General features: G+C 41.0%; 3 protein-coding genes across 4 annotated transcripts in view; 1 reads left to right on the top strand and 2 right to left on the bottom strand.

Moving 5' to 3' along the window:
• Positions 1–593: 593 nt before the first annotated feature.
• Positions 594–9,299, bottom strand: DNAAF10 (dynein axonemal assembly factor 10). The gene is made up of 8 exons (XM_067292766.1): positions 9,108–9,299; positions 7,826–7,926; positions 6,628–6,758; positions 6,419–6,520; positions 4,620–4,735; positions 4,105–4,239; positions 2,501–2,598; positions 594–1,496 (listed from the first exon to the last, which is right to left on the bottom strand). Exons 1-8 carry the CDS (start codon positions 9,294–9,296, stop codon positions 1,289–1,291), a joined length of 1,080 nt encoding a protein of 359 aa, XP_067148867.1. The 5' UTR covers positions 9,297–9,299; the 3' UTR covers positions 594–1,288.
• Positions 9,300–9,419: 120 nt separating this feature from the next.
• PNO1 (partner of NOB1 homolog) lies at positions 9,420–14,616 on the top strand. The gene is made up of 7 exons (XM_067292765.1): positions 9,420–9,714; positions 9,985–10,134; positions 11,273–11,356; positions 12,033–12,093; positions 12,948–13,065; positions 13,593–13,663; positions 14,296–14,616. The coding sequence occupies exons 1-7, from the start codon at positions 9,520–9,522 to the stop codon at positions 14,361–14,363; spliced, it is 747 nt and encodes a 248-aa protein (XP_067148866.1). The 5' UTR covers positions 9,420–9,519; the 3' UTR covers positions 14,364–14,616.
• A 1,585-nt stretch (positions 14,617–16,201) lies between these two features.
• The window catches only part of PPP3R1 (protein phosphatase 3 regulatory subunit B, alpha), a 42,475-nt gene continuing 39,094 nt past the window's right edge, over positions 16,202–19,582 (bottom strand). For both annotated transcript variants that reach the window (XM_067292764.1, XM_067292763.1), the window contains one exon: positions 16,202–18,349. In XM_067292764.1, coding sequence (XP_067148865.1) covers positions 18,302–18,349 — 48 coding nt within the window. In that variant the 3' untranslated portion in view covers positions 16,202–18,301. The remainder of the gene's footprint in view (positions 18,350–19,582) is intronic.

Below are 19,582 nucleotides of genomic sequence, written 5' to 3'. Positions count from 1 at the left end.
TCATTTCAGCCCAGTCTCCCTTTCCACTTTCAATAGTCTCTGGCTTCCACACTCCTCCCTCACTTGCCGCTTTCCCATACCTTAACTGTCAGCAGCGTCTGGCAGTTTGTTCTTCTTCCTGCATCTTGCTCGGATGCCAGTTGGTGGCAGGACCAGTACAGACGTACAGCCTAGCAGCCTCTCCCTCAGCAGAGCAGAGTGGACCCTGGAAAGCAGACTTGATGCAGCACAGGCAACTCACCTGACTTTGTCAAATACCAGTTCCCCTTTCCAAAGCCAGTGTGCGCTGCAGCCAGTTATGTTTAAATCAGAAAAGAAACACACTGCAGATAGGGGGAATTTCAAAGAGAATTTTGGATACAACTACAGTAACAAACGACTCAATCACATCAGGTTTTGGAGAACCATAGTGAATCTGATAAAGAAAAGACAGTACTTTGACTGCCATATAAAGTTGTTCATGATGGAGATAAATTCTAGTAACTTTTGTTGCAAAATGATGAAGTTTTATCTAAGTACTGCAAACCATTCTTGCAAACCCATACATTCCTTCTCCAGATCTCTAGATGTTTGAATAATATACTTTGTTCATATTAAAATGACACTCCACAGTTTTATTTGTAGAATACCAAGTTACAAACAGTTATAAAAACAACAGAACATAAAAACTTGTTACAAAAACAAACTAAAACAATAAAACAGTGCATTATGCTTAATAGTTTAATTTCAATACCATCTTCAAGAAAAGTTTACTCCATCAAACCTGAATATTTCAGTATTCATTATAGCTTCTATAGTGTATTAAAGAATCTAAGTCACTTTAACAAACATTCTAACTAATACGATCAAGTAAGCACAAGGAATTTCTATGAAGGATCATATAGTAATTTCCATAGCCTAAATGCATATGGACAATACTATTTAGAAAAAAGTCAAACCATTTAACAAGGTGAACATATTTGCACTGTGGTTAAACTGAAAACAAACAATTTAAAATAATTTCTGAACTTACAGGTTGTGATAAAACAAAGGCACATTTCATTTTAATGGAAATTCACATTTCAAGACGGTAGAAGTTTTGTGCCCAGGCAACTTGTTCACGCCATTGCAGCACAATCAAACAACTCTAATGGCATGTTTCTGAACTTTCAATAGAAAGATCTGGCTTCTATTTCTTTAATCCAGTTTTAATAAGGGAGAAATTAAATTAGAAACAGGAGGGTTCTCCCTCCCATATTTACAGACTGCAAATTATATTGCTTACTCATTGGAAATCCTAGTTTTCCTGTCAAACTTTGTTCAGTTTGGTAACAATCAGTACCCTCACGGTTTGGTCAAATGCACCACAGACACACAGTCCCTTTTTGTCAGGGCTCCAGTCTAGGCTAGAAATCGGCTGCGTTGACAAAGTCACATTCTGCAGGAGGCTGACGGAACCTGCCACCCCCATCTCAGCTCCTTCAGAATCCTTCTTTGAGCGCTGAGCAGGGTATTCACTGGCAATAAGAAAAGTAAAACATGCATTTTAAATTTAATTATACAAACATCATCATCCTTTTCATTTTCAAAAGCCCAAAGAGAAGGGTTTCCTCTATTCTCAAGATAAGACAAGTAAGTATCTTAAGAATAATGAGTCATTATATCCAGCTACATCCACGATGCATTCTTAGTGAATATTTAATGATGCAGTTCATCACTGTTCACAGAATCCAATGAGGTGAGAGATTTGCAGAGACAAACAGTCTGGACCTGACGGATCTCGCTCACAGTCATATTGTACGCATGGGCAGTGTACACAGCTCTTGTACAGTCCTTAGATCTCGCACACTCCGGCACGGAGGAATGGACTGGGAATATGATGAAGTCCCACTTCGTTCAGAATTAGCCCTTCAGTACGAAAGCATTATGAACAGTGGACACAATGAGGCAGGGAGTTTTGAATCCTGACACCTCTCTCCCATACCTCCATATTTTTCAACTGTTTGACTTTCACCACAGGCAAGAAAATTGCATCTCAGCTATCCGTATGAAACGTAAGGGTAATAGTGACCTATTTCACTGCATTATGATGATTAAATTATTTTAGCATGGAATTGAGAAGATGTAAAGATAAGAATTATTATAGGCTTGGCTTTTAATATTTTTCTCAGCCATAACTGCTACCATGCAAGAATTTTAAGAAATCCATTTTCTTCCATTTATCAGCCTGTTAACTGAGAATATAATTGGATCTCGATTACGTTAAGATAAGTGACAGGGGCACAATTCACCTATGCTGTCGTCAATCACATTCTTTTAGGGATTAATTCAGGCTTCAACATCCAGTACTGACATAGAAATCACTTTTCTACTGTATTTGTAAACAGTAATTTTAACTAGATAATCTGAGCTTGGAAGCAGGACCCACTCATTGTTTTCAGGAATTGTTTCTTTCTTAAAACAATACATGGTTGTTTTGGTTTCTTATTTCCCTTCTGTAAAATGGAGAGTGATCACTTACTATTTCCAGAGATGAAGGCTCCCAGCTCCTCCACTCGTCACAAATATATCTCTGTTCTGTGGGAGGTGCCGAACTTGCCACACGGTAGATTTGTGAGCCTAATAAAAAACAGCATTGTATGGAAGTCAGTTACAAATTAGCTTCATGAGAAAGGATGCAGGATCTTAAACTGCAACCACTTGTGTGAACAGAATCCAGCCTTCTGGTGGTGAACCACATCCATTCTGAGATACCTTCCCTTCCTCCTGCCTTACAGCCTGCTGCCGCGGGAGCAGCCAGTTCCCACCCGGGGGGGTCAGGTCAGGCCTCCAGCGCACCCCGTCCTCCGCAGGGACAAAGCGGCAGCCCTGCCGAGGCTACCACTGCTTGATGGAGTCAACCCACGCGCATACTTCAGCTTCATCGGGACTGGCCATGCAAGCAAGGTGAGATAAAGGTGAAGTGGCTGCGTAAACACATACTTTGGAGCTGCTCTGTAACTACAGGATTCCCAGGCTCTTAGGTGATGCAGCCACCACAACATTAATTTCACTATCTCTTAAAATCATTATTGCAAGGGAACATATTACAAACACCATGCAAACACGACAAACACATCAACAAATCAAATATAAATCAAGCCAGGGCACAGAGCAAAATCGCATAGCAACAGAAATGACTTAGGGAAAAACTCCTACACACTTATCCTGACTTAATGCCTATCTGTCTACAAATGTCCAAAAGGAAGTGTTTAAGTGCAACAAATGAATGATAAGAATTTCATTTTCACATTTTGATTATTACAAACTCTAATTCAGTAAATATTTTTGTGTTAACTAATCGAGTTACTTCCAATATCTTATCTACTTTGAACGGTGATGTGGAAAATAGGAATTTCAAGATACTAGGTCGACACCAAGCTTTTTCTAATTTAGGCAGTCCTGGAGAACTTCACTTTTAAAGTTCCTTTTCACTAATCATCAGCAAATCTTTTTCATGGAAAAAACTGCTGCTTTATAAAGAACTTGCACTAACCAACACAGTGGTCATGGATGGAAAAAAAAGGTTATCAAAATTCTCCACACTTAACATCCTCCAGGCCACTAAGTCTCTCTTAAGTCTTTCTCCACTCATTCCCAATATCCCAATCAAGAACTACTTGGTTCTTAAGAAAAAAAATGATTTCTAGAATCATATGAAGTCTAGTCACTGCAGGACAAAAAGCAGTTGCAGAGGACTAACTTTATTTTGGGATACAGTTAAGATTCAAATCTGCGTGCTCATCACAATTTGATATGGCCTCCAATAAACATGACTGCCCAGCCAGGGGCACAACTGAGTGCCCAGAGGTGCAACAGGACCCAAAGACAAGAGAAGCCCAAATATCAGTTTATAAAAGGCAGGAAGGCTGGCTGAATGCTGGCAGTGGGATGCACCAGAGGAGCCCTTTCACTGCTCACACCAGGGGCCACGCCAGCCGTACCACCACGCAGTTCTTGCCCCAGTAACCTGGGCATCTATCAGACATCATATGCAACAGTTTTAAACTTGTAGTGTTTCCAGATGCTTTAGCAGCATATATTCAAAGTTTCTCTCGTAGCAAGGCATTCTCTGACTCCTCATACCTTTTCTGAAACAGAAGCAAAACCTTTGGTCGGATGCTGAGTTCTCATATCAAAAACATGAAACTTTCCCTCCAGTGATGTGGCCACTAGCTTGTTCATATTTACATCCTTCCTGTCAAACTCCACACTGCAAACCTGGAAATACAATAAACACATTCAACCTTGAAATTCAGCCACTGATAAAACATACATCTTTTTTTCAGATTTGTAAATATATAATCTAATCACTGGTCACTTTTACAATGACAATAACAACGTCACCAGCTTGGAAATAACAAGATTCCAGAAGATCATCTAAAACCATGAATCCACCAGAACAGTTTACTCATAAAATACCTCATGCTATCCAGACTTAAGAACTCCAGAGGTACAATTTGCTGAACTTGCAAAAAACAATTCCCTGGTACAAGCCCAGAAGAGAAATCTTCTGAGCAGATTTTCAATAGACAGTGTCCCTTTAGTTTTTCCATCCTGCATATAAGCTAGAATGAAAACATGTTTGTATGATACATTACCCCATTCTTAATATTAGTCTCCCATCGTAGTGACATGTTTTTTAGGTCAAACAATTTAATGTCCCCGTTGTCGTATCCAGCACATACAACACGTTCCTCTTGATTGTAAGCATTTCCTGGACACAGAGAAAGAACTAATCAGAGTACAGAAACCCCCCTTTAGACTATAAGTTTCAGAAATGCTCAGTCTGCAATTTCAACTTCAAGCAAAACATTGCTATTGAAATATTAAGATTTAATGAATGGGTTGGTTTTCAAACTGAAAGGTATAGAAAATATAGCTTCAAAACTGGCAGTCTGTTTCTTTCAACAATATGAACAAAATCCTTATTCCCTGCCAAGTACTGCTGAAATTACAAAGACTACTTCCTCTAGATGCATGCATCCTCCAGAAATACTTGGATTTGTTCACTGATATAAATTCCTGTGTCTGGCAAACAATGCATTACTATGAGCTCAAGTAAACTGCAGCTACCTCTCATCTGAACAAACAAACAAAAATGCTCTAATTTGTAGCAGCAAAAGAGTTAATTTTCTAAAATTAAAATAACTAAAAACTCTGTTCATTGGTAATATTGTATTGGCCTGCACATGCAAAACCAAAAGTGACCCAAAAGCCTGTGGGCTAGGCCAAATTGGCAATTTCACATTAGCACGGGCCAAAGGCAGCTCCAGCAAGAGGGACAGCTGCCTCTTTGCACAGCCCTACTCGCTCTCACAAAGCTCCGCAGACCTGCTCATGAGACCAAGCTGCAGTGGGCAGAACGTGCCTGTCGTAAATCACGCTCCTCAGAGAGGACCACAGGAGCATGGCAGAAAGCAAGTCAGATTCCTTAACCAGCCTCTCAAGCATGAGATGTTCCTGAGATAAGAAGAGTCTTCTGCAGACAGACTTGGGGGGAGGCCCTGGGAATTACCATGGCCATCACTAGACACACACCAAAGCCAGGCTCCAAAAACTGCCTCTCAGCTGAGAGGATCAAGGAAGCGCATCAGTGTCTGAAATAAGTTAGCCCTCAGATGAAGAGTACGTAGCTCAGGATAAATCTGGTCTTGGCTCAAGCATCAGTAACTCAAAAGAAAATTAAAGAAAACACGAGGCCACTCTTCTGTCACTCATCAAAACGGAAGACGAAGATGTCAACAGCAGTAAGCATTATAGTTGCACCTTCTTGCCAAGGAACGTCATCCTCCTACGATCAATTTTGTTGTTATAATCCATGCACTTCTCAACAGTGTGTAAAACTTACTCCCTGACTCTGGAGGCAGAAATGGAGCTAATCCAGAAATTCCAGCTTGTGTAGCACACAAGCATCTTGTTCTCGTCAAAGGAAAAATGCTGGGCACACATCAAGCATCTCTGCTCTCTTTAATTAGCTCCTAGCTTCAAGGATTTGCTCTTAATATTAATGCCTGAATGCATTAAAGATGGAACTACGCTACAACAGTGATTGGTTCTCTGTACGCTGTAACAACTGCCCTGCTTCAGGACAACGCAGCTGCAAGTGCTGATTTTACCTTCCAAGGTACAGAAATAAAACCTGCACAGCTTATCAGTGAAATGACTGACCAGAGAAGATAAGAAAATGAGTCCAAACCCAACTATCGCAAAATTTGCTTCTTTTGAAAAAACAACACATTAAAAATGTTTAAATTTGATAATGGTGAAAAGCAAAATCTGCTACTGATATATCCATACAAAATAAGTGTTCCATAACATTGTGAAATACTTTGATGATTGTCAAAGCACAGTCATATTAGAGGGAGAAATAGTTATAATCAGGTTACAGTTTAGTTACCAAATGCTACTGTCCAGCAGTCTCTCTTGCTCTCTCCCTGTACAGGTTCCATATTAGCAACAGGAGTATCTTTCTGTCTCGGGTCCCATACCTTCACAGTTCCTGTAAAAGAAGGACAACGGATTGTCAGCAGACTGTCCCCTGCCACCAAAGCTTACAGACAGCCTTCTTGGAAAAATTGGGAAGACTTTTAGAGTACGCTCACTCACCATCTCGACTGCCAGTCACAATTTCTGGTGCACCTTCCCCAATTCCTAAGCCACCTACACCATCTATACTGTTTACGATTTCCTTATGAGCTTTCACAGAATACACTGGTATTTCAGGAGCTTCTAAATTCCTAGGCAAGAAAGAAAAGAACAGATAATATGGCATTTTCCTTGATACTCAGGATTGGTATAAAAATGAGAGGAAACATAGTATGAACACAACATGTAAGAGCTCGGTTTCACACTGAGAACAAAACATTGGTATCAACATTAAGAACCTATAATCTTTCTTTGATTTCTTCTTTGGCTATTAATTTGGACTGCTCTGAAAGTTTTTGTTCCATTCTAGACTTCCCTTTTTGTCAAGCCACTTGTGGGATCACCACAGCAACCCCCAAGAGCTGGTCTTTGTGTTGGGCTCAAAAGGAATCACACTGCAGATCAAAAATACTCCCGATACCAATTTACTCCCAATAAGGATATAAGACAACCCTGTCCATCCATCCTCCCCCCATCTGACAACTGCTCTTCCAGTTCAAACAAAAGTTGCACCCAGCGTGGATTTTTAGGTTCTTTCCCTCTGGTTCTTGACCTTTGAGAGCCCTTCCTAATTTTATTTTGAGTTTTTAATCCCCTTCCAACTAATAACTAACCAATGTCATTGTTGGTACTCCAACAAAATAGAATCAACAGTTCCTTGCCAAGGGAAATAAAATTAAAAAGTAAGTAGGGTCAAAAAAGTGGGTTTTTTCATATCACTTTAATTTACCTACACAAATTAATCAGGGACCTGAAAAAAAATGTGAAACATCGAGACTAAAAAAATATATGCAATCTAGCCATGAAATTTATGTTGAAAACAATCTCTTACTCATACTCACACACCCATCCAAAAGCCTCTTCTATAGAAAAAAAGTACCTTTTCCTAAAGGAAACTAAAGTTCCTTTAGGAACTTTTACAGATTTCTGTAGCTGAAAATAGAAGATGTAAATTAAACCATTGTGCAGCGTTCTTTTTTATTGTGTAAAAACAGGTGTGTTCCAGTGCATTAGCCAATAAGGCTTGTGACTGGGCCCCAATTAACGCAACACAGATAGCATTTTCTATAAAGAAAGCAAGCCAAATACAGAAACATTCATTCAAACAGAACACGTATAACATCAAATGAAAAAGCTTCAACAGAAAATGTAGTCTTACCATATATTAAGGTTTCCACCAAAATCTCCTGTAGCTAAGTATCTTTGCTGCAGCGATGTAGCACCAAAAGTTCCACATTTTAAAGGTTTGGCCTTTTCAATCTTTTAAAAAAGGATACGCTTTGTGTCAGCACCTCGGAATAATGGACCACAGACTGCAGAAGCAGATTCCTGAAAGCCCACTGGTGGCAGATTTCAGTGAAGCTTTCATAGGATACTCAGCGTCAAATACAATCAGAACACTCCCTATCCAAAGGCAAAATTACATTTTTGTTTTACTTCTTATTGCACAGAAAAGCAGAGAATTCAGCTTAATGGCCTTAACACAAAATCTCTCACCTCAGCTTGCTAATGATACTCGAAGACCAACAGCTCTGCTGTCTCTACTGATTTGCAAATATAATGCAGAGGGAATTGTAGCTCTTCCCAGAGCCCGGCTAGTATGCAGAGAAAGGGATAATTAAGAGATTCTTTCTATTAGTCTGTAATAGTATTGTTTATGTGCCTTCAACGTTTTGTCCCTGCAGAACTGTATTAATGGAGAAAGTTGAGGTCCTTGTGCGCCTGTGGGTCTTTATCTCTCTCTGAGCATCTGAGCCACTGTTGCTCCTGAAGATTAGCGAATCCCCAAGGGCCGGTTTCATTTAAAAACCTGCTGCTCCATGCGTACGCTTAAAAAAGGCCACCACTACGTAAGCGAGTGATGAAACCACCTGCCACCCAAGTCACCAACAAAGCTGCTCCCACCCTTCGCGCTGCCTGCTGGCGTCTAAGCCCGGGGACCCGGGCACGGCGCAGCCGAGGGCCAGGCCGGTCCCCCCCCCCCCCCGCCAAACGTTTGCCTTGCACGAAAGCTGGGGCCCCCGCTTCTCCTGCGCCACAAGCCGGGGAAGCAGCTGACGAGCCGCCGCAAGGCTGCCAGCGTTAAGTAAACAGAAGTTACGAGTCGGCTCTTCCCATAGCAACGAAATTAAGGAGCGAACCAACTCCAACACGATGGCTGCGACTCTCCCCGCTGGGCAGCCCCGATGCTCCCGCACAGCCACCTGGGTTCTGCTGCCGTTGGCGGTTTTTTTCTTTTCCCTCGCCAAACTAGAACCGGCATTAGCACCGGCCACAAGCAGCGGGCCAGGAGAGGCCCTAACGACCCCCTCCCAGGCCCATCCGCTTAAGAGGCGCGAACTGAACGCGGGCACAAAGCGGAGCCCCCTCCCCGCCCAGCTCGAGGGGGCGCCAACCGCCCGCCCAACCGCCAACCGCCCGCGGGGCGCGCGCGCGCTCACCTCGCGCAGCAGCGCCAGGCGGCCGCCCTGCAGCTCGTAGAGCTGGAGCACGCCGCAGCCGCGCGGGGCGCTGCCGAGGCAGAGGAGGCGCGCGCTGCGCGGCACCCACTTGCAGTCGAACACGGTGTAGCTCAGCGCCTGCTGCACGTGCGCCACCAGCTGCGGCCGCTCCAGCCCCGCGCCCGACATCCTGCGCCCGCCCCGCCGCACCGCGCCGCGCCGCGCCCCGCCCCGCCGCCGGGTGGCCGCGCAGCCGCGCGCCGGCGCTGCCGCGGGCACCGCAGGAAGCGGGCGGCCCGGGCGGAAGCGGCTGCCGGGCCCCTTCCGGCGGCCGTTGGGGCCACGTGGGCTCGCGCGGAAGCACCGGGGCGACGGTTGGAGCGCCCGCCCGCCCGCAACGGCTTGCGTCGCCATGGAGACGGAGGCGGCCGGCGCTGCCGCCGCCGAGAGCGGCTTCACGAGCGTCTCGTCCAAGCGGAGCCGGCGGAAGCGGCGGGCGGGCGGCGGCGGCGAGGAGGCGGCGGCGGCGGCGGCGGCGATGGACACGGCGGAGCCGCGGCCCGGCAAGAGGCCCGCCTTCCCGCCCGTGGCCGCGGAGGCGCTGCGGGTGCGCGGGGCGGCCGCGGCCGGGCCGGACCGGGGGCTGGGGCGGCCGCGCGGGGCCCTCTGAGGCGCCGGGGTGGCGGCCGCGCGGGCTCCGCTGCCCGGTGGGGCCGGACCGGCGCCAGCGCCCGCGCCTCGCTGTTGTGCGCGGGCTCCCGTTAGAGGGGAGAAGGCTGAGGGGATGAGGAATGCTTTTGCCGAGCTGCGTTTTAGCACCTCACGACGACTTCTGGCTTCTCTTCTTTTTTCTTCTTTGCTTCCTTTCTCTGGCTAGGTTGGAAATGAGGAAATCAGGAAGATTCCTGTGCCAGCTAACAGGTATACCCCCTTAAAGGAGAACTGGATGAAAATATTCACGCCTATCGTGGAGCACTTGCAACTGCAAATCAGGTTTAATTTAAAAACAAGAAACGTTGAAATCAAGGTAAAGAGAGTTCTTTCTCCAGCAGTTTTTCGGAATGTTTTACATCATTTCTGGTCAACTAACATTTAAAATACAGTGTCTCTCCTCATAAGTGTTCCTGTTTTGTTTATTAAAGACTTCTAGTGAAGCATTCTGAATGCCAGATAATACTTGGAAAATGGTAAATAAGTTGTTTCACCTAACAAAAAAAAACTTGGGATCAAAATAAAATCTGTCAGTTATTGCTTAGAAGCAAGCACTTGATGCAAGTAAAATTTAAAAGTCCGCCTCTTCTAGAGGTGGCCTGCATAACTGGTTTTACTGTTTTTATAGGAGAAAAATTATTTATTTGAGAATTAATAGAAGAATCGTGGTCTGCGTGTTAGATGTGACTTTAGAATGCAGTATTTTGTGGATATTTAAGACTATTAAATATTTAAGGGGCTGTTATGAGTTAATGGGTTTTTTTTAGGGGGGCACTAAAATGCCTGATGTCTTTTGTTCACAGTTGTAGATGAGGGAATGTGGTTTAACAGCTTGTAACTCTTCTTTAATTGATTGCCCTGAAATAGCTCAGGGAACAGATACTAATATATAATTATAAGTCTTGTAAACATTCTCATTTATTCTTCATTCTTATTAATTCTTACTCAGGCTAATTATTTTTAACTGTATATCTAAAGCTTGTGCTATGTTTCTGATATATGAGTAATTGTATTGGCAATAAGATTTTCAAATGTAATGGGAAAATATAGACACCAATGGTAATTTTGCTTCCTAACCTTTAAATCTTACTGCAAATGTGATGGTGGCTACAAGAGGGGAAAAAAATACCATTACTGACAACAGGTTGAGGCCAACTTGTTAGGAAAGGTGACATAACTATGCCTTATTTACACTTTCTAGAAATACCTGGGAGGAGAAGTTAGGGCAGAGCAGGAATGGTCCTGCAATTCTGCTGAATAACTTGTGTTTGAGGGTCAACCTTACAAGAAAGCACAAAGTATATTCAGGCCTTTCAGTGAAAGGCAATGTAGAAGCAGCATTGCCTGGATGCGGCTTTCTATGATTGGCCTTCATCTCTTAGATTTTTTTTTTTTTCAAGTCATGATCCTACTGGAATGGTCTTAATTTGCAAACATAACTTCTTGTCCTGCAGACTTGTCAAGAGACAAAGGATATAAGTGCTCTAACGAAAGCAGCTGATTTCGTGAAAGCATTCATACTTGGGTTTCAAGTTGAGGTGAGTCTTCCAACAGCTAGTTTGAGAGTTGCTTGAATTTGCTTGCTTTAAATCTTTGGCCTTTCTGCAAATTACAGTAAGTAAGAAATAATAAAACAGTATTTAGATGGTTTTCTAAAAAATAAGCTTGTTTGAAATTGTGAATGAGTGAAAATCTAATTTCTTAAACTAGTTCAGGAAAAAAAGTAATCCTCAAACAGCACATATCTTATGGCCAGTGATATTGTTCTTTAAATTTATGAAATGGGGGAAATATCTTGTGATATATGAGAGGTAAACATGAAGTGTTAAACTGCCTTGGAGCTACTCTGCACACGCAGAGGTTGTTCATTTTGGTTTAGTCCAGGCCAATAGCCATTACTCTGTTCAAAACTCAAACTTTACTTGCCAAGAACAGAAACATTTTTTGCAGTGCACTTGCACTGACTTTACCAGTTTAAGTGGATTATGGGAGAATGGTGTTTGCAGTGTTCTCTACACAGCAATCTAAGTTTATATTGCTATTGAAAAAGTAGCTGGACTAGTTTTATTCAGCTATCATTTGACACGTTAAATGGGGAAATATTATTGATTTTTCTTTATATGTATAAAGAAAACACGTAATATATAGCCTTGCAACTCCATGTATTGTGGTACTGTAACAAACTTACTGATAACTGATCTGTTAATATTTTAGGATGCTCTTGCTCTCATCAGATTAGATGATCTTTTTCTAGAATCCTTTGAGGTTACAGATGGTAAGTATTTTCTGCTGTGGTATTCTAGCAGTTGCATATATCATATGCAAATATATATATATTTTTTTCTTCCCCTCTTCCCCCCAAAACAAAGTAGCTCCTTCATAGTCAGCAACACCACAAGGAAGCAGCTCACCCTGCTCATGTCACTTATCTGCAACACTGGATTATTGTCTAGGTGCGTGAGGATTCAAAGGTTAGGGCATCTTTGTAAGTTGTCCTAACAAACCCCCCAAACTGCTTTCTTAAAGGTATATCACCTTTGCCAAAATAATTGTCTGATTGAATTAATTTTTCTTATTATAGAAAATTGTTCTTTAAACTTAAAGGTGTTAAAGGTGTTGTGGTGTTTTGGGGAATAGATTTTTTTTTTTTTTTTTTCCTTTTCTGAAATGGTGTATTGGGCTCTGCTTCTCCCAATATCCTGGCAGAGAAGTAGATACTGCAAACACTGTTTAATATATTACTGGGACTCTTGGGACCATGCCACAGGACAGCAGTAGCTAAATCTAATTATTTCATTTCTATTTGTGTTAGTTCTGTGTACTCTTGCTTTGTTTCTTTCCTCAATCTTAACTGCCTGGTAATGAAGAGAACGTTTTCCATTACAGTTCTGTATGAGAATTTCTCTCTGGTATCAGAGACATTGTGGCCACATAATGTTAGATGTGTTTTTCACCTATATTGCTATAGGTGAATATAAATGGGTGTGTATATATATATATACCTATATATTTCACCTATAGTAGTGTTGCTTTAGTACATATAACTTAACTCAGTGATTTCAGTAACTTGCACAAAGGAAGTGTTACAGAAATACATCTGATGTTTTACTGTGTTTATTCTCCTTTTAGTCAAACCTTTGAAAGGAGATCATCTGTCAAGAGCAATAGGGAGAATAGCAGGGAAAGGTGGAAAAACCAAATTCACTATAGAAAATGTAACAAGAACACGAATAGTTCTTGCTGACACGTAAGTATAGACTTCCCTCCTTCGAGACAGAGTGCAGTTCCTAAGCTAATCTATTTGATCTCTAGGAACCAAGAATAACCCAAATTGTTGGAAATTCTTGTAGAGAAGTAGTAAGACAAATGATTTAAGGGTTATATCTAATGAATGCTATTTGAACACTTATTTGACCTTTTGTTGTGAGACTGCTGACAACGTCACCAGTACATCTAGAACTGGATGATTCTATGCAGTGTAAGAATTTCTTTGTATGAATAATCAAAATTGGACCCCTGCCCCGTAACGATGTTTTTCTCCCAAAGCTGCTATACTGTTAAACTTGCAAATTCTAAAATCTAGTAAAGTATTTATAAAAAAATTTCTAACTCCTGAGGTTTTCTCTAATCACAACTGTAGAAAAATAATTTGTACGCTAATTTGAAGGTCCTTGTTCACCTCTAACCTCCAACTTAGATTCTCCATTAACTGTAATCATTGAGTCTTTTTTCCACTCTCCAGTAACTAATGCTACTTTGGCTGCATTTTTGCAGGAAAATTCATATTTTGGGATCTTTTCAGAACATAAAAATGGCACGAACAGCAATTTGCAATCTAATTTTAGGTAAGTTCTAACTTTCTGTTTATTACATGAAAAATAATTTTTGCAGTTTGAGAGGTTGCTTCCTATGGGTCTTAACTTTTGCCCCAGTTTACCTACATATGCTTTTGGAGCAGGTGGATTGCTGGGAGATGGCTGTTGCCCTTGGAGGAGGGTGTGGGAAAGAGGGAGGGAGTGCTGTGCTGCTCCTCCTGCTTTGTTCCCCTCCTCCCCCTGGGGCTTGTTTTCTGGCTCCAGCACCTCCCTCATGCTGGAAAAGAGTTTCAGCTTCATGTGCTTGCTGCAGTGTTCCCTGGGGATCCGATCCCTCAGTGTCACAGAGGAACCCCCCTGAGCTCCTTCCCTACTGGAAGGCCTGGGCTCTCTTGCAGTGCAGTTGCCAGGTCAGCTCTGCATGAGGAGGTCTTCAGTGCATCACAGCCCTGCAGGCTGCAGGTCAGAACAAGCGTCTGTAGCCCCCATTCACAGCAGCAGTCTGAGTCACTGCGTGCAGGAACAGACAAGGTGGCTAAGCCTGAGCATCCTTCTCGCCTGTTCTCCATGCTGATGAAGACATAAGCAGGAGAGCAAAGCTTTTGTTTCTGCAACGCACAGTGTCTTGTTTGCTGAATGTTTTTCTACTTTTTCTTCTGCAGGGAGTCCTCCATCCAAAGTTTATGGCAATATTAGGGCTGTGGCCAGCAGAGCAGCTGAAAGATTCTGAGATGCAGAAGTGCTCTGGGTCCAAGGACTGTAGCTGGGAATCTTGAGTTCTGTATACATGAGATATGTATTAATGGAGGCCTGGAGTTACACAAGTACCTGCTTCATCTTCTACTTGATTTGGAAGCCCAAAAGAAACCAGGACTACTTATGCAGTCTAATTCCCTTCAGGCATACTGACTCAAGTATTTTAAGTCATTCTTCCTTGTGTATATGTATTAAAATATTCTAAATTGGCTGTGTCCATATCAGAAGCAGTGTTGACTGATTCTGCTTAAACTTAGCATCAAAACAATACTTCAGCTGATTTTCTGAGCCTTAAAGCATTAAGGCACTGCTATCAGGACTTTGGAAAGCCTTTGAGAAGGCTTTGAAGAGCCTGAAGAAATTAGCATAGTTAAGTGCTCATAACCATACAGCCATGGATCAATACCTTTCTAGAAAAGTGTAATTCCAAGTGTTTACTGGCAGGCTGCCCAAAAACTCTGGGACAAGACCATCTTGGCAGTAGCTATTACTATTCTGAGCAAGTATATGAGGAACTGGACTCAATCTGCTGCTGGTGCAATGGGATGTATTATAAAAAAAAGAAGAAATGGAGATTAAAGGGGTAGACAGTATACTCAAACTTAATCCTGGAAGATGCTCCTCAATCAAGTTTTATTTTGATCTCACCACCTTCCTTTCCCCTAGGAAAGCTCAGAACCTACAGGACAAGTACTTGTTAGGGCTGGGCATCATCTGAGGCTGCCTACCAGTGCACAAACACCTGCTTCCATCTCTGCCCTCAGAGCACTGCATGCAAAAGAGGGGGGAAACTATGGAACCTGCAGTAGTAGTTGCAATTTGACTTAAACATGGGCCCTTTTCCTCCCCCCTCCAAACTTGTCACTAAGCCTCTTCCAAAACAGTGGAACAAAACAGAGAAACTGAAACAAGATTATGAAAAACACTAGCAAAGTGAGTGAGCACTATCAGCCTTTCTTTAATGTTTGATTCAGTAGTGCACTTTATCGCTTAGAGCATTTTTATAGCCAAATTCATTCAAGTCTTAAATCTTAGTGGTTGAAGACTGGTGCTTAGTTATCTAAATATACAGATCTCAAAAGCCCAAGCTATGTAGACAAGAAAACTTCCACATTAAGCAGCACAAGTTAAAGCAGTGCACCTAATACATTAAACAACCAAAAAACAAATCTGTTACATCATTATCTCCATTAGCTTGAAAGATCGTAAAGGGGGAAACTAAGGCAAGGGTGTATGAAAGTGAGCTAATCTTGCTGAAAGTAGATGTATACAGACCAAAGACTGCTGTAGAAGAGGAGAGAGCAGCACTCAGAAGGCCAAAACAACTAAGTGCTGCTTTTTAGGACCCATGAAACAACTGAGGCAATACAGAGAGAACAGCAAATAGCTCCCAGGCTGCAGTTGTAGAAGGAAATATTTCTACCACAAGGATTGTCTTCACCTGCAGAGAAAAAAAGCTGCCTTTCATTCTCCACCCAGGTTGCAGTTTGCTGGGTGTTTTTCTTTTTTAAACACTTTCCAAGTACCACAATCTTTCTGAATTTAGGGGGATTTTAAGAAGGTTTTGTCCAAATTGGAAATTTAACAAATAGAGAATCAGATGTGCCTTTAAAAAAAAATAAAGATGGGGTCTTGAAACACTATAATGAAGCCTAGAAGTGTTCAGCAGACAGTCTACACCTTGTATAGCTTTCAGTAAGTCTAGAATTAAATAAGATGGGATAAAAACTAGGAACAGCAAACTTTTTTTAAACTGGGGTATAGAGCTACCTTAAGTTTAAGAAGAAATGTCGAGGTAAACAGACCTCCAGCCAAGGTTCAAATATTTTATTTTGTATTCATATAGTATGAAGGTTCTTATAGTTCCCACAACATATAATGTAGCATGCAGAGGAAAAACTAAACATTCAACATAAATCATTTTTTCCCCACACAAATTAAAAAAAAAAAAACTCATCCCTCCCCTTCCAACCCCCTTAAGGAAATAACATTAGCACTATTTTCTATAACGCCAGCCAAGATATGCACAAGCAAGTAAGAGAAATTGAAAGCATTTGCTAAAATGTTTGTAACAAATACTTATGTACAAAAAATTCACAAAAGACTAGTTCCCCCTTGAAGCAGAGCACATGGCAGTTGACACTGGAACAGATACAACCACTGGCTGGGATAAGCCACGTACTGATCCAGAGGAAGAAAGTTACATGTAGTGGAGATTTTTGTTTTGAACATTAACATTTACCAAAGTTTGGCAACATTATCTTTTTAAATTATGCAAATTATGTAAACAAGAGGAACATTTCAAATCGATCTACATGCAAAACTTCATGTCATGCAAGGACACCAAGCACCTGGATTTCTCTCTCACAGACAGAGCCCATGATGTGCAGCACTCAGTTGAAGGAACAGCTATGGCAGACAGGTGCTCGATTGAAGTAGGTTCAGAAAACCTGCACTTTCCACTGCTGATTATAAAACAATTATTTTTAATAGAAAAACTACTATACAGGAAAGATGTACTGTCCTAAAAAAATCTAGCAAATGTTTTTCTTCCAGCCAATAGTACCATTGCAGAAAAGGGAAGGGATGATATAAAGTCATAAAACATGGCTCGCTACTTTTATATCACACAAATATATCAAGTTACCATCCATTACAAATTATGATATGGACAAATCTAGAAAAGAAAAATTCTCCAGGCAAAGGACTGGAGAACTGCAAGAGGTATAAATTTAGATAGCGTGAAGTTTTCCTCCTCTATGGCATAGGTTAACAAGATTTTCCCCCTGTATGAATCCTATATACATATATATAAAATATTACCTGTAGTATTCTTTAAATGTAGAGGGGAACTATCATAGTTGAAACAATAGAATTTAGTGGCAAGAGCATTTTATAATCTCACTAAGTACTATATAAAATAAGTAGATGGGAATCCTGCAGTTAATGTCAATCCTAATTTCATTAAACTAAGTACAAGAGAAAATCATGAATGCATCTAATATTGTGAGCAGCAGCTGTATCTAAAATTAATCCAGAATAGCAGGTTTACATTTACTTAGGGATAGCTGTAACTGCTCCTAGTTACTAGGTGACAAAATCTAGTGGCCATAGAAGCATTCTGCAGTTACTATATGCACACAAGGGCTAGTTCTTGGCAGTAGCATTAAACTATATTCTCATATTAAGTAGAACTGTACTAAGTTATTTAGCAAAGAGACACAGTCCCTGGTAATATATTAACAGGTATAAATAAACTTAGTCTCCTGTGTTACAAAAAAATGTAATTAAGGTAAATTAATAAGAAGCAATGCTTTGTCAGCCAGTCAATATATAGAAACATCTGAACAGTCACAGGAAAAGGAAAAGAGTTTACCTAACACCCAGTTAAAATTTTACATTCTTCTACTATATATATAAAACTGTGTGAAATAAAAGTAAGGATGTATATCCATATATTGAACTGTTAATATTCTGCTTGGCACTTTGTACTCTAGTTCTGTTTCTGAATCAAGTATATTAAATTAAAGCCCATCTAGCTACTACATATAGAAAGCTACATATATATCTATATATAAATACACACACACATATATATATATAGATAGATATTTCCTTGTTATAAAAGATGAAGAAAAATAAATTAAAAAGCCAACCCCTTCCCTTTCTCCACCACACTGATATGCTCTTTCCATCTTTGCTGTCCTTCAGACTTTAAAGTGCTACACTGAGTTATTGAGAGAATAAAAGTTCAATAACACTTAGTTGGCTTCATGAGGCTCATGTTGGAAAAATGTGGCTTCACAGAGAAAAATACTTCCATTTAAATACACAGAGAGCATTGCTGGACGTCTTGAGCAGATCTTCAGAGATGGAGAAGAAAGCAAAAGTGTTGGGTGGTGCCCTACAGAGTCACACATCTACCACCATCTTTTTGTGGATATCTAGGCCTCCTACAACCTAGGAGAAAAACACATGATAACAAATAGATGAGAATCAAAAGGTAACAAAGAGTACACTTTATTCAGAAGAAGCATTTAGGTCAATCATAATTAAATTTTCTCTCTGGCCTAACCTAAACTAATTTAGATATTGCAAGTACTGTCTGATGTGAATTAAGTATTGCCCAAGGTAACTATATTAGTACAATTTACATACTGAGAACCTGGAAAGACCAGTGTAAATTCCACCATTTTAACCCCCTTCCCCCCCTCCAACCATGGATTGTTTCCACCTGTTAATCAAAATATATATATATATTTTTTAAACATCCTATGAAAGTGTGCATCTTTACAAGAGAAGCAAGGAGTTGTGGGAAAAGCAGCAGCATTTCTGACAAGTATATGCACCCAACAAAAGAATTACCAGTGTTCAAAAGTATGATTCATGTGTACAGTAAGGAAAAAGAAAGGTGCAAAGTTAGAGGAGCTTTTTGCAACCTGGGAAGAATATTCAACGGCCAACTGGGGCAGCCAAATGCAGTGAAAGAAAAAATATTTTTGTAGAGACTGCACAAAATCCAAAGGGAGGTAAAATGCACTAAGGGAAGAAGAGAAAGCAGAAGTGGAAGGTGTTTTGCCACAAGAGAAATTAGAACTAAAAAGAAGTCCAAAGAACCCCCCCTTCTAAGTGCGAAAATGGAAGGCAGGGGGAAATACTACTACAAGACAGGAAGTCTGGGCAGAAGTCCAAAGACAGAAGAAAAGAGAAAGGGCAAAATTATATTCAATGGATGGCTAAAAGTAGAGACCCCAGCACAGAAATAAAAAGAATAAATATCTCATTCATCTAGGTGTGTTTGCAGGCAATTATGGTTAAGGAGAAACTTCAGTTCTTTACAGACACCCATTTTCACATGATGCCACAAAAATAAATATGCAGATAATGAAACTACTTGCTTGAATTGAAGTTGCAAATTTCAAACGGTAGGAAACAAATGCAGTACTTGAGTGCATATATTGTCTCAGACGGTTCTATTCAGCTATATGTAAAATCAATACACTATTCATTTAAAACTGATGTGTAAATGTAATATTGCAATTTTCAAATATAAGTTTCAATGTGTTGTTCATATTTTTAAAAGACAAGGGATTTAAAGCTTGCTGTCAACTCTGATTATACCAACATGACATGGATCAAAATCAACCACTCTGAGTCTTAAGTGCTGCAGTCAACCCTATTCAAGGAGTTGAG

This window comes from Apteryx mantelli, chromosome 3, assembly GCF_036417845.1.
Source record: "Apteryx mantelli isolate bAptMan1 chromosome 3, bAptMan1.hap1, whole genome shotgun sequence".
Taxonomy (NCBI): Eukaryota; Metazoa; Chordata; class Aves; order Apterygiformes; family Apterygidae; genus Apteryx; species Apteryx mantelli.
Note: the sequence above shows the minus strand (reverse complement) of the source record. Positions and strands in the feature narration are given on the sequence as shown.

What these genes read in the sequence shown, in the direction of transcription:
- PNO1 (XM_067292765.1), top strand. Translation starts at nt 9,520, where the DNA reads ATGGAGACGGAGGCGGCCGGCGCTGCCGCCGCCGAGAGCGGCTTCACG. An exon ending in TACTTGGGTTTCAAGTTGAG is followed by an intron (nt 11,357 to 12,032) that starts GTGAGTCTTCCA and finishes TTAATATTTTAG; the next exon opens with GATGCTCTTGCTCTCATCAG. An exon ending in ATCCTTTGAGGTTACAGATG is followed by an intron (nt 12,094 to 12,947) that starts GTAAGTATTTTC and finishes TTCTCCTTTTAG; the next exon opens with TCAAACCTTTGAAAGGAGAT.
- DNAAF10 (XM_067292766.1), bottom strand. Translation starts at nt 9,296, where the DNA reads ATGTCGGGCGCGGGGCTGGAGCGGCCGCAGCTGGTGGCGCACGTGCAG. An exon ending in TGTGACTGGCAGTCGAGATG is followed by an intron (nt 6,521 to 6,627) that starts GTGAGTGAGCGT and finishes CTTCTTTTACAG; the next exon opens with GAACTGTGAAGGTATGGGAC. An exon ending in AGCCTTCATCTCTGGAAATA is followed by an intron (nt 1,497 to 2,500) that starts GTAAGTGATCAC and finishes TCTTATTGCCAG; the next exon opens with TGAATACCCTGCTCAGCGCT.